Source organism: Numida meleagris, chromosome 6, assembly GCF_002078875.1.
Source record: "Numida meleagris isolate 19003 breed g44 Domestic line chromosome 6, NumMel1.0, whole genome shotgun sequence".
NCBI classification, from domain to species: domain Eukaryota; kingdom Metazoa; phylum Chordata; class Aves; order Galliformes; family Numididae; genus Numida; species Numida meleagris.
The window spans coordinates 39,577,641-39,591,483 of NC_034414.1; the positions used below are offsets into that span (position 1 = coordinate 39,577,641).

At 50.7% G+C, this 13,843-nt stretch overlaps 1 protein-coding gene across 1 annotated transcript; it reads right to left on the reverse strand.

Annotated features, from left to right (window-relative positions):
• On the reverse strand, nucleotides 93-13,837 carry TGFB3 (transforming growth factor beta 3). The gene is made up of 7 exons (XM_021402502.1): nucleotides 13,461-13,837; nucleotides 8,018-8,181; nucleotides 6,529-6,658; nucleotides 4,885-4,992; nucleotides 3,907-4,078; nucleotides 3,415-3,568; nucleotides 93-1,110 (listed from the first exon to the last, which is right to left on the reverse strand). The coding sequence occupies exons 1-7, from the start codon at nucleotides 13,810-13,812 to the stop codon at nucleotides 952-954; spliced, it is 1,239 nt and encodes a 412-aa protein (XP_021258177.1). The 5' UTR covers nucleotides 13,813-13,837; the 3' UTR covers nucleotides 93-951.

Sequence of the window (13,843 nt, forward strand, 5' to 3'; positions counted from 1 at the left end):
TTTTTTTTTTTAAGTCTTGGCAGGTGAGGCCTGGGCCACGTTGAGATCATCGTGCAGAACTCCCCAAAGCACCTCACAAACCACAACAGACAAAAGGTCCTCAGGGTGTTATCAGATCATGAGTGAATGGCTCCAAAATCCAGGTACCCCCAGATAATGCTCTTGCCTTGACCCAGAAACCATCTTTCAGAAACTCCAGAAAGGGAAAAGAGCTGAATAGAGACATCAGTCTTTCTAAAAATGGACTCAGCACCCTCTTTTCTTGTCTTTGCCCACCCTCAGCAGGCTGAATGGGAGCCCTGCAGTTTGCATTAGGAAACCAATAGCCAGGATCTGCCAACTGAAGTTACAGGTTTGGCAGAAACACAATTATGGTTACAGGCCTCCTGGATCACAGTTCTGAGGAACATAAGTCTGTGTGTATCTCTGAGCATCTCTTCTCTGAGCAGCTTCTCTTCTTGGTGCATTTTTTTTTTCTAAAGAGAATTCCAGGATTTTCTCCCGCAGAAGGGAAAACCTTTGTAATTCTTCAGGCCCGTGGGGAGGGCAGAGGTCCCAAGGGAGCTACAGCAAGAAGAGGAAACATCACCCCATTTCCAATCCCTCCTTTCAACTGCTCTCATTCCTTGCATTCCCAGTTCAACTACCCCAGCATTCAAATACACAGCAGTTCCTTCACTCTGTCCTTCTCTTCCACATCAACTGTCCAGTCATTTTGGAGTGTGGCCTTTGTGTCGTCAAAGTAACTCCCAGAGGAAACACGACACTGGCAACAAGACCGAGAAATGTTCCAGAAGAGATTCCCAAGAACTGCCAGACCTGAAGCCACAGGGTTTAGCACTCGGCCCTTTGCATGCATAGTCTCTGACCCCCAGTTCCTTTTGTGCTAGCCCTGGAGCAGAATGGGTGCTGACAGTTTCTCTCTCGGCTTTGGGCAGCCCAGGGTGCCTTTCAGCTGCACTTGCAGGATTTCACCACCATGTTGGAGAGCTGCTCCACTTTGGGTGTCCTCCCGACATAGTACAAGATAGTGAGTGGCTCCAGGTCCTGTGGGACACAGCAGGGTGAAGCAGATGCCTCAGGGTTCAGCGTGTTGTACAAGCCCAGCACCTGCGGAAACAAATGTAAGTGTAGTGACAAAGTCAGGAATCCATTTAAGTTGGTTGAGAAAAGTACTGCAAGCCAGCAGGTCTCTAGGTATTTGGTATGCTCATCAGGGGCATTTCCCTGATGTGACTAATGTTCTCATCACATCCTGCTCATGGCCAACTCCTGCCCAGACCTGATCCAGAGCCTCTTTTTAATCGTAGCAATGTAGACTGTGGCTGATGCCTAAGGGTGGAAGAAGTACAAGTAATTTACTTCCTTAATCTCTAATTTGGTACAGTGGATAGTACCACTTCTGCTTGTAAGAAGTCAGGGTGTAACCAGCCTGGGGCTGTGCTGTCTTTGGTCCCATTACAGAAACCAGAACGAAGAAAACCAATGCTGCTCATTTCAGCCGACATCTCTAGATAGCGCTGGATGGATGCCTGTCCTCTCAAGTAGCCGCAGTTCCCTCCCAGCTCTGAACTGTCTGATGCTTTCTTTCTCCACTCCATCCTCCAAGCCATTATGCTGTAATGCTGGAGCCAGGACAGTGTCCTGTGGGACACCACTGGCTTCTTTCTCCCAGTTGGCCCCAGCCCACAGACAACTGTACACTCCAGCCATGTAACTGCCATGCAAGAGTTGCCATGTGTCTTCCCAGAGGTGGCCGCTCTTCAGTGGTAAGCAACATCTTGAATTGTGGGGCTAAGACACCATCTCACCTGCACTACTTTTGGTTCATAGGGCCTGTCTGGGTTAAATTACAGGGTCCAGCACATTGTCTGTTAACTGCTTTACAGTCTTAGAGGGTGAGAGGTGCTAAGGAGACATTCTGTTCTACTATGCAGGTCCGTGTAATTCCAGTCGTTCTGGCAGAAGCCCTCTGGGATACTGAGCAAAGGCACAGGCTGTATGTACCACATGGGTACCATGTGTACTGGGGCTACTGTACTCAACAGAGACAGTGGGTTAAAGAGACTGGTGAGAAATCTGCTTTTCGGCATGTTTTTCCTAGGTGGTGCTGGCAAGCTGTCAGCAGCTGTATTGTTCTGAAGCTTGCTGGGATACGCAGCTGACTTTACCACTTGATTTCCCTTCTTGCTCAATAAGAGATCATTAGGAACCATATTAAAATCTCACTCACATTGATTCAGTGAAGTATCTATTAGAGTTCCTCAGGTCCGATGGATCCACGTTACCCCCCCTAAGCTATTCACTGACTTGCCTTGTCTCATGCTTCATGCCCAGCATCTGTCCGCTCCTTCATTCCCTTAGATCTACTCCCACCAATAGCAGTCTTTTAGCTTCAGCAAGCTTTGCTGCTGTGCAGATTCTTTAAGTTGCCAAGAAAATATTAGCATCTTTCCTATGATATCATCTTTACCCAGTTAACTATTCTTCAGCTGAATCTGCTTCTTCCAGAAAAATTTTTAATGAAAGCTGCAGCTAATTTGCAGTGAGCTGTTCCCATGTCTGGCTTGCTGCCTCTTCTCTTCCACAGACAGTAGCTCAGGATTCTTCTCTGGCTTTTCTTGCTTTAGCAATGGACTCTCTGCTCATTAGTCTGTGTTCTCCTCTTGGTTATTCTTCTGTGGCCATGCTTTTCTATTGTTTTTGTTTCTGATTTTCTCTAGATAGCAGCGAAGCTCAGGTAGTATTCTTCCCTAAGATGCCCAATGTACTCATGTTAAACAGAAGTTATGCGTAAGTTACCTGAAAATATTTGCTTTCTGCCAGTTTTACTCATTAATTTCACTGCCTAATGGGTTCCTCCCTGCCAGGTGGGATTTATAAAGCTGGCAAGAATGCCGGTGCAGAAAAGGGAAGCTTGCTGTATAGCCATGTTCACTTGGATACGGGCTCCCCTTCCTTTCTGGACTACAGCTGCCCCTGTGGTAGTAGGCCGCAGGTGTGTGCCACAGCTCAGCAGTTTTGCACAACTTTACACAGTGTGTAGAAAATTCCTCTGCCAAGTGAAAACTACAGGAAAAATTTATGCAGAATATAACAATCAGAGTTGATGTTTGATCTGAACAATTAACACTGGCCACTACCAAATAAGTACCCTAAGTTCTGCTGTTTCCCCATCTCATACAAGAGACAGCATCCTCCTCCTCAACATTTGCCTGGAAGCATGGACTCAGTATTGACTCCATAGGAAGACTGTTTCTCCTCACTGAACCACTCAGACTCTTTCCTGCAGTTTCCTTGCAGTTTTTTGCAAGCATTGATCTGAACTGCTTTTGCTACTCTGATGAGACCAAATGCCATCAGACTGAGGGAGGAAGGGGTAACAGAGCCACAAGGATAATATGCTGGGTGTACCGTGCTGTGAGTGGTGTCTGCACTGCGGAGGTACGGACATGGGCCTGAACAGAAATTTGCAAAGTAGCCTTTAGGCTCGTGGACCCATTTCCAGCCCAGGTCCTGTCGGAAGTCAATGTAAAGAGGACGCACACAGCAGTTCTCCTCCAGGTTCCTGAAACACAGAATGGACATGCAGTGAATGTATAGAGGGACCTTTTATGTGCTTGCATGAAGTAGCTTCCAGAGCAAATGGACCGGGACCAGTACTGCCCACTGGGACATGATGTTCACCTGCACTCATGGAGTGGCCTGCCACTGCATGCACATGCTGCTAGGCACGTCAGCCACTGGCCTGGTCCCTGCCCAGGCTGTGCTGCTCACATGGCCCTTGCAGTACCATGGTGACCCGCAGCCCCCTTGGCAGGCACTGCCTTGCCCGGTGATGTGAAGTCTCACCACACTTTCCCACCTCAGGCATGGGACCTGGCCGCTGGCAGGATTCTCACTTACCGGAAGCAGTAGTTGGTATCCAGGGCTCGCTTCTTTCTCTGGCCTCCCAGCGCTGGGCTCTTCAGGCGATGTGGGGGTAACATCATCAAGATGAGGTGGGGATTATGCAAGTCTTTCTGCTTCTTCAGGCGCCCCAAGTCCCCACGGCCATAGTCATCCTCACTGTCAATGCCTTCAGACAGAAACAGGATCCGCAAAGAGGACATCAATATGGAAGTGAAGGATGCAACAAGACTTTTCAGTGTGCTTAACACCCTCTGCCTGCCCTGAACCAGGGCAAAAAAGACTCAGGCACCGCGTATACTCACTCTGGGACTTCTTCCCTCCTAGGGACCTCTTTACTCCTGGTGAATCTGACTGCTGCAGGCCTGAAATAGAGGCCTGTGGGCCACCTGTTTTACCATTTGCAAACTGCTGGTGGGGCCATTAATCCATCCCACTCACTCCTGGCTTCAGTCCCAGGACAGGCAAGAAGATGAATGGTTTAAAGAAGATGTCAGATCATTGGCACACTGCAGAACAGCCTCAGAAATGGAGGCTGTGGGGGCCAGTGGCTGCAGCCCAGGGCTGCAAGCCAGGAGGTTCCTATGTCTTAGGCCAGCCAAGCCACTGACTCTCTAGGCCACCTCACGCAGGATGCCTGACTTCCTTGTGTTTTGGTCACCCTAACTGGAAAGCAGAGCCTCTGTGGAAATCTGAGAATGCATCAAGCTGAGCTTCCCGGAGAGACATTGAAATAGGAAATTATTCCTTTTTGCAGAAGGGCTTGCAAACCTCACCCAGACTGCACTTTTCTCTCACTTCTAACGTAGGTACAAAGTGGGTATACTTGTAAGATCAACATGCAAACCCAGTGGTATATGCTTTAAGACAAATGTTATGAGGGATGAAATCCTCAAATATGCAAAGGAAGACCTATTTTTTTTTCTCCAGACACTCCTGGCTTTCTCTCCATTAACCTCCCCAAGCCCAGCCCACCTTTGAATTTGATCTCCAAGACCTCGTGCAAATTCTCCAAGATGTCCCCATTGGGCTGAAAAGTATGGCAAGGGCAGTGTATGCTGATTTCCAGGCCAAGGTTGGACTCTGCAAAAAAGGAGAGGACTCTGAAAAACAGTATTCCTCAGCTGGAACAGCTCCTATTGCAGGGAAGCTCTACAGAGAGCATGTGCTGTGCTGTGGCTCCCAGACTAGGGATTGGTCTCAAAATGAAGGATGCTCACTTTGGGAAACAGGAGCTGACTCAGAAAGGAGAACGGGAAGCAGAATCTTATGGCTTCACTTGTGCCAAAAGCCATGCTCTTGCTAAAGGGAGCTTCCTGGGCAGGTGAGAACGGTGCTTCTAGATACATTCTTTAGGCTATTCAGCATCCAAAAGCATCCGTGAGCTTTGAGGAGTTCCACTAGAAAGTAACTATTTTGCAGAGTTGGTCTGTGGAGCGTATCTGTGTTGAATCAAATTTGCCACCCTTAGTACCTGTCTACTATCTGCCTTCTGGTTAGTGTCTGGAGGAGAGATCTGAAAGTAAGTGAGTTGGATATGGACAAGTAATTTCACTGGAAGCACTTTTCTCAGCAGCTGCAGCCTCCTGTTTTGTTGAACTGCTAGTGGTCTCACTTGCAGACTTTCCAGAAGCAAGTCTATTTTCATAATAGCTTCCTGGACCCGTCACACTGTGTGGGCCTGACCCATGGAACATAAGGCTCTTATGAAAGTTCCTTTTCTATGTTGTGTCATGAATTAAAACATCTGGCTCCCTGGGGCACTGACAAGGTGCCTAGCACCTTTTTTCCTAAGCACCATATCTGATGTCTGTCAGCTAGTGTGCGCCTGCCCAGAGCTCACCGCCGTTCCAGCACTGAACTCCAGCCATCGGGACACAACTGAGACTGCTTCTAAAAGGAGGAGCCTACAGGCTCACAGCTTACCCTTCCAGGGAGCGGCTGCTTGCCAGTGCCTGCATTCCAGTTTTCAGTGGCACCTAGCTTCTATCTGTGAGGCCAATCCAGTGGTGAGTCACGGTGCCTATGCTCCAGCTGTGAATGGGGTCAGTGTTCTTGCAAGGAGCTGCCCTGTAACTATCTGTTGGGCTGCCCAGTGGTGGCAGAGGTATGTTCTGTCTAGGTGTGTCGGCCTCTGGTATTTCCTCACCTTTATACCTGCCAAGCTGTAAACAGCTAAAGAAATCTAGATCCTTGCTGTTTTTTTCCTACTAAGTTTTCTCTATCCCGTAAGAAAATTACACCAGAGCAATCCTCATTTTCTATGTGTTTCAAGTGATAGATTAGACCAGCAGACAGATTCCCCTGGGCTCAGAATCAAAGAACCAAAAGAAGTTCCAGCGTCTCTCCCTCAGAACAATTTCCTCCTCCAGAAAATGAGATCTTATTCTGACTCAGCCCTCAGAGCTGCACAGTGGGTACTCCAGGACAGAACTAGGAAGGGAGCAAATGTTACACGCTGAGGCAGCTCTCTGGGGGAAGGCTCGTTCTCAACCTAAAAGAACCTGCCCTTTGTTTAAGTGGTGCTCCTGCAGAAACAGGAGCAGGAAGATACTCCTGACATACACTGATCCACCTTTCTATGGATGCCATCACACCCAACCCAGCTGAGATTCCTACCTCTGTGCAGAAGCCACTCACGCACGGTCTCGGTGACATCAAAGGACAGCCACTCCGGGGAGCCCCGTGTCTGCACATTCCTGCCACTGAGGTAGCGCTGCTTTGCTATGTGCTCATCCGGCCGCAGGATCTGCGTTAGAAGGAGCGGTAGAGAGAGTGAGCCCGTGCTGTGCATAAGGAGCAGCCCTGTGTCCTTCTTCCACCGCCTGCTACAAACAAATTCAAAAGGTGAGTCCCAGCACGTGCAACACCGGCAATACCCTGGCACATTAGAGGGACCTGCTTCACAACCAGCCTATCTCGCCAGCCCGTATTTCTGGGTCCAAAGCAGCTCACCCCTCCCAGTTCATCCTTGTTTCAGAGTGCATATCCAGAAGCAGAAGTGTACAGCGACAGATCTAATGGGAGGTTTTGTTTCTGTATTCACGTGTGCAACGTGGGTCTGAATTTCAGAGAAGAACAGCAGTGGGTAAATGAGCATCTGGCCACAGGTCCCTTGCCCAACAAGTCTCTCGGGTCCTACAGAGTGGTATTTTCATGTGTCCTCCACACTTCAACATCTATCAAAGCACACCAAGGTGGGTCAGGTTTGGAGAACTCACCCCCTGCTCTGACATCCCATTTCCACACAGACAGCCGCAGCCTGTGCAAAGTGCTCCTTGCTGCAGAACCCCAGGTTCATCCCACAGAACACTGTGGAGAAGCTTTGGGATTGCCTGTTAGCAATTGTTATCGTCTGTTAGCTGGAGAACTGCTCTGCCTTTTACAGCTGAATTCCAAGCGGACCTTAAGAGCTAACAGCCAAAGGGCAATTTTAGCTGCATTGTTATTGCACAGCAGACAGACAGCAGCCTGTGGGAATATGCTGCCTAGATGCTGAACTACACCATTAGCTGTGTGATCCAGCCTGGCCAGAGACAGCTTCCAAACCTGAACCAGACCTCATCTTGCCAGCGGACACCAAGAGTTCAAACCAAGCTCCAGATAAGCACCTGCGCTAAAGGTGCCAGGAACTGTCCCCACAGAACTGCTGATGAAAGGAACACCGAAAGCAAGCATTTCTTTTCCAGAAAGTCTGTGAAAGTCAAAGAGCTCCACCCATTGGATTAGCACCAACTCTACTGTACTGCGACAGTCAGAGGAACAACTCTGCCAAGGGACTTAGGCATGCAGGTGTGACAGAAGGGTCAGGGCTTCTCTGCTGGTGAGGGGATCCTCTTCCAACCCCTCCTCAGTATAGGAAAGAGCTGCACAAGCCAGGGTACCCAGAACAGCTGGGCAGTGTGAGTGGGGAAAAGGACAGCACCATGCTGAAACAGGAAAAAAAAGCGTCTGTATCACTGCTTATATGCTGTAAGAAGCCTGGAGCAAAGTATGAGATTTCTCCCTCTCATCTGTGGCCTTGCACCCATAAGCAGATAAGGGGCAGTCACTAGAGAGCCAAGCTGTTCTGGCCTGAGGCAGTGACGAAGGCGAGAAGGACACTCACCTGGAAGAGCTCAATGCGCTGCTCACTGCGCTTGGAGCTCGGGTTGGGCACACGTAGCACCCGGAACTCAGCTCGAAACAGGTTGGTGCTGTTCTTCTCTGCTGAGGACACGTTAAAGCGGAACACATTGGAGGTAACACCTTTTGGGCAAATGCCCAACTCATCTAGGAGAAAGGAAGAGGGAAAGGCTAAGAATCTCAGGCCAGAGGTGACTGAGAAAGAGCTTCCAGCTAAACATCTCACCACCTTAAAGTTTGGTTGTCTAGCTAAAGAGATGGCAGGAGGAATTCATTCAAATTTGCTTTACGTTGGAATGTTTTGAAAATCTTCCCACTACTGCTACCATTATTTCAATGCTACAAGCCAGAGAATCAGTGGAGATCAATCACAGTATTCTTACTTCTGTCTCTTCCAGCTCTACTCATCAAACATCAATAATGCTTATAAATTTCCTGCATTCATCAAGGCAACCCCCGCCTTTGCATTCATCAAGGCAACAACGTCCTTTGCTCCTGGTGGGGCCCATTCCCAGTAACCATGACTGTGTAACTCTGTGCTCATGCTGGAGACGTGAAGCCACATAGAAAGTGATCCTATTACAGGAGACAATGTCAAGGTCTGTAATGAAAACCAGAGAAGTCTCCACAAAGTTTGGTGAGGCTGCCCAGAGATGTGGTGGATGCCCCATCCCTGGAGACAGTCACAGTCAGGCTGGATGGGCCTCTAGCACCCTGATGGAACTGTGCATGTCCCCGCTCATTACAGGGAGTTGGACTAGATGGCCTTTAAGGGTCCCTCCCAAGTCCAACAATTTTGTGGTAATTATGAGGTGCAGAAGACATTTTGGGAGCAGTGTCTCTCCAGCGTGCACTAAAGGAACTGGGTTTTAAGGTCAGTTCTCACTCATGACCTGGGGAGGAGGAATTCATGGATGGTACTTGATACAGAGTTCTTTGGGAACAGAGGCTGCTGAGAGGCCTGCAGAGATCAGACACATGGGCAGGAAATAGCACAGCAAGCCTCCACCTGGATGTGTGCCTGCTGAGCAGAAAAATCCACTTCACAGATGCCCAAAAAGAGTGTGGGTAAAAACCATGAGGTTTCCTCAGGAGAAAATGAGCATCTCTTCATTGGGACCGTTTTGGTCCCATGGAAAAGCCAGTGATCCCCGCTACTCCTCTCCTGTTGACCTCTCTTAGCCTTCAAGGCTTGTAGCATCATTCAGGCTTTAAGGCTTCCTGCAGGCGAGGCACAGCAACTCCTGCTCTACACCCACATGCTGATCTGCTCACAGTCCTGCAGAGCCTCTCATATGACCTTTGGCTGTTCTCCAAGGCAACACGAGGCTCTCATGTCAGCTGATATTTGTGTTTTTTTTTAAATTAAAAACAAAACAATGAAACAATAAAGCAATAAAACCACACACACAAAAATCACTTTTTCTCAGCCACAGTTCCAGCCTGTGACAAATAGGTTAGAAAACCTGGCAACCTTGAAACTGTATTCCTGGAGCTGGCCTCTGTCTTCAAAGCACCTATGTCCCACAGAAACAAGTTCTGAAGATGGGCTAGTGGTGGAACAGCATCTGAGAACACAGGTTCGTCTCCCGTGCCAAATTCTGCTTTGAGCAAGTGATTCTCTTCTGGAATCATCTTGATGAAGCTGAAGGTCTTCCTCTTGTGCTACAGCCAGATTCAGAAAGCAGGAGCCTGCCAGTTTACAAATATGTGTTCTTAAGGACCTAAAGTTTTGCTCAATAAGCTAATGACCAGATGCTCACATTGAAATTTGTTTTGAGACTTTTTGCTGTACCTACTATTGAATGGAACAGCTTTTCCATCTGTGAACATCTCTGCCTGCTGTCAAAGATGGGGATTTTTGCAGCCCAAGGAGACCAGATCCACTGCAGCCACAAGCTGGCACGCTCAGCCCAAGAGCCCTACAGCACAGAGAGCACTGAACCGCAAGAGGACACCCACCATGGGGACTCCACCACTGTGACCGGTTTTGTGCCACAGATAAGCACAGACCAGCAAGCTCTGATCTCATTATGTGCCCAAGGACATCTTTCTAGCTGAAGTCTAACACTGCTAATGTTCTGTTAAACCTAGGTGGATACTGTGTTTTAATACCCCCTTAAGCTGTTTTGTAATGCTTGCCCTATTAATAGTGCTGTTAACAGCCAGCCCTTCCATTTCTGAGCTGACTCCTTGTCCCTGAGGGGGTGTCCCACCCATCATCAGAAGTGCCTCCGGATCAGACCAGTGGTCAGCCTAGCCCACAGTCCGTTTACAACATTGGCACTTTATCTGATATTTAGAGACTGTAAATCTGGTCCAGATCTGGTGCTCATCTGCACAATGCAGATGAGAGACAAAATAATTTATTTTTCATCAGCTTCTTAATTTTTTTGCCTCAGTGAGGCAGCCATGCTAGTAAGAGACGGATGGCCATCTTCTGTACTCCTTTGCTATCACCGCACTGCCTCCTACCTACTTCCAGTGGTGGTTTGGAGACCTTCCTGGTGGGAACTGTAGGAGCTGCTTTCCCTTCGCTAAAGCAGCAGCTTCGTGTTGCCTTTGTGCCCTGGGAACAAGCTCCCTGTGATGGGGGAGATGGAGCTGTTGTTTCATTCTGACCACTGCAAGGCTGGAGCCTGTTTCTCATAGGCAGATGTCCAGAATACAGGTCTCACTCCCAGAAAGATCTCTGCTTTTCAAGCAAAATCCTTAAATTAAGAGGTTGGAGGTATGCATACCTAAGTGATATTTCAGGGAACTCTGTCCAGTCCCAGCTCAGGGTGTGTTAATCACACCAGGATCTGGAATTGCCCAGATACCAGCAAAGAACGAAGCCTAGAAGCAATGTTCTTGCAAGCTCCTCCAATCCACAACACTTAGTGTCTGTAATGAAGCCAAGAGAAGGAAATCTGTGCCACCCATGTAACTACAGCAGTCTGTCTGACCTGACAGGCTGTATCTTCGTGATCAGACCGAGCTATGGCTGTGGAGCCTAGCCAGCCGCTGAGCTGCTGATGGAACAGATGATAGGACCAGCAGTGCCTTGGAGTGGAGGATGGGACACAAGGAGCACGTTCTCTGGGAACTCCCCTCTTCCTACCAGTGCTCTCAGGGAGGTGCAGGTTCTCCACGTGCCACCAATCCCACATGGCCGCTGATCCTGGCAGGCCTCAAGACAGCTGACCGCTGTCTGCTTGGAGTTTGATGTCAGGGAAGGGCTGGCTGGCTGCAGGCCGGTATCACCTTGCTCCATGCCACACCACTGCTCCTGCAAGGTGCTTAATGTCAAAGCTGCGTAACTCAGGAGGAAAAACAGATCCTTCTGGAACTTTGCCGGCAGCAGGTTTGGAGGGAAAGGGTGCTTGGCCCAAAGACCCACGGCTTTAATTGCCTTCTCTCTTATGCTGGCTTGGGAGATGGCACAGTTTTCCTCTGGAAGGTGAGTAAAGCCACTTGCAGGACCACTGCAGAAGCTTCCCATGCTTGAATCTAACCCCCATGAGTTTTAGGAGCTCGCTGAAGTGAATGTCTAGTTGAGAGGGAGCTACTCTCACAAAGCATTCCTTGTAACTCAGTGTGTCCTAGAGGCACGGCAGGAAGATGATTCCCTGAATCATCCAGCAGCCCAGCCTGGGGACAGGGACCGGCTCCTGGAAGTCCTTCCTTCCTTCCTAGAAGGACTGGGCTCTCCCCACTGCTATTTTTGCTCCTCAGCTTTCCTCACCGTTGGGCCTTAAGTTTTGGAGAAAGATAAGTTCTCTGAGCCAACGAACTGCTTGACTAATACTCTGGAGCTAGAACAGTTCGTGCACGCGCGCACATTTCAAACTCATCTGTATCATCCTCAGTTCCCTCAATGGAGCCGTCTTCCCCTTCCCCCCAGAGGAGCTTGGCTTTGGCTCCAGCTGCTCTGAGATCACCACCTGGCACAGTGACAAAGCCATGGGAAAGTTGAACATCAGCCACTTCTGAAGACATGGGGCCAAACTCAGCCATAGTGTATGCGATGAAACTCCCCAGGCTTGAAGAGGAGCGTGTCTCTGAACGCCATGGCCTGCCGGGGGCTGGCCTCTGTGACCAACCCCAACACCCCCTCTCCTCTGGGCAGAGGGGCTGCCTAGAATGCAGTCTCAGAGCAACACGGGCCCACTGCTCAGCGCCTTGCTGTGGCACCATAGAGAGACCGGGGCAGGCTCATTCATTTCCATAGGCAAAGCGAAGTTACCCTGCACGTGGTGGACAGTGGCTGATCCCGCAGGAGTTTCCTTGCGGCGATCTCACCAGCAGCATCCACTCCTGCCCCAAGCTCTTCTCACATCCCCATCTTGCTATCCCTCCCCGCTGCCTCACTGCTCCTCACACACCACATCTTCCTTCCTCTTCCCTCTCCTTCACCCAAACCTACTCCTCTGTATTCACCATCCACCATTGTGCTTTCCAGTTTCCTCCTTCAAAGCGCACCAGCTCGCACAGCCTCAGTGTTATCTTGCACAATGTATATTTTTAGAATTTCACAACACTTTAGCGGGTCAAAAACTTTGAAATATGGGAAAGCCGCAAATACTCTGTGCGCTTTCTGTTCCTCGAGTCTGGGCGCCTCCTGAACTAAGAGCTAATCATATAACCATATGGAGCGCAGTCTGCTAGAGATTAAGTGAAATTTGTTACATTACCACATCGCAGCTCTGATTCCAGCTCATCATATGTCAAGATTAACATAAACCTGGCAGAGGAGCCGCATTCTGGGGCTGCCTGCAGCAAGCCCCAGCTCCACCCCAGGACTGCCAGCGCCGAAACTGTGTCGCCAGCACTGAGCTCCATCACGAGGGGACACCCCGGAGGGCGGTGTGACTGCGCGCCCACCAACATCTTCCCATCCGAAGAGATCCTAAGCATAGACGGATTGCTAGCGCCTACATCTGCTCCACATCTGCGATCTACTTGGGGTTCGTGTCTGCTCGCTCTCTGCCTTCGCATCTGCATCCGCTCAGCTCCCGCACCTGAATCTGCTTAGTGCCTGCATCTGGCCCCGCTCACGTGCTCTGCACCTGCTCCACATCTGTCCGTTTCCTCAGCGCGTCCCCGCGCATCCCAGCTCTGCACCTGCTCGTTACCCCCGCCGCCCGCGATCCCCCGCCGCTACCGGAGCGGCATCCTCCACGCCGGCGCCTTTCGCCGAGCGCCTCCGCCTTCCCGGAGCCGGCGCGGAGCCGCGCGTACCGCGCACCGCCGCTGGGCACGGAGGGCTCCGCAAAGGAGAACTCGGGCCGCCCGCTCCCTCCTAACCCCGCGCGCCACGCTCGGCCCCGGCCCCGCGCCGCCCCCCTCCCGCAGCGCGACGCCGGCGCTCCGGACGCGGGGTCGCGCCGCAGCTCCGCGCTTCCCCCGGCCTCCCCTCCGGGCGCGGCCCGCCGGGCGCTTACTGTGCTCGGGGAGGCCCTGGATCATGTCAAATTTATGGATCTCTTTGGCATAGTACTCGGTCTCGGTGTTCTCCTGAGAGCAGCTCTCCTCCTTCTCCTCCTCCATCTCCTCCAGCAGCTCGCGGGTGCTGTTGTAGAGCGCCAGGATCTGGTAGGGCACATGGGCCGGCCCCACGCTCTCCGGGGGGCTGGTGAGCCGCAGCTTGCTCAGGATCTGCCCCCGGATGGCCTCCACCCGCTTCTTCTTGATGTGCTCGAGGTCCAAGGTGGTGCAGGAGGACAGCGCGAGGCTCACGGTGGCGAAGCTCAGCAGCGAGAGCAGCACCAGCGCCCTTTGCGCGTACATCTTCATGTGCGAGGGGGCGGCGGCGGAGCCCCCGGGG

What these genes read in the sequence shown, in the direction of transcription:
- TGFB3 (XM_021402502.1), bottom strand. Translation starts at nt 13,812, where the DNA reads ATGAAGATGTACGCGCAAAGGGCGCTGGTGCTGCTCTCGCTGCTGAGC. An exon ending in AGCGCATTGAGCTCTTCCAG is followed by an intron (nt 6,659 to 8,017) that starts GTGAGTGTCCTT and finishes CTTCTAACGCAG; the next exon opens with ATCCTGCGGCCGGATGAGCA. An exon ending in GATACCAACTACTGCTTCCG is followed by an intron (nt 3,569 to 3,906) that starts GTAAGTGAGAAT and finishes TCTGTGTTTCAG; the next exon opens with GAACCTGGAGGAGAACTGCT.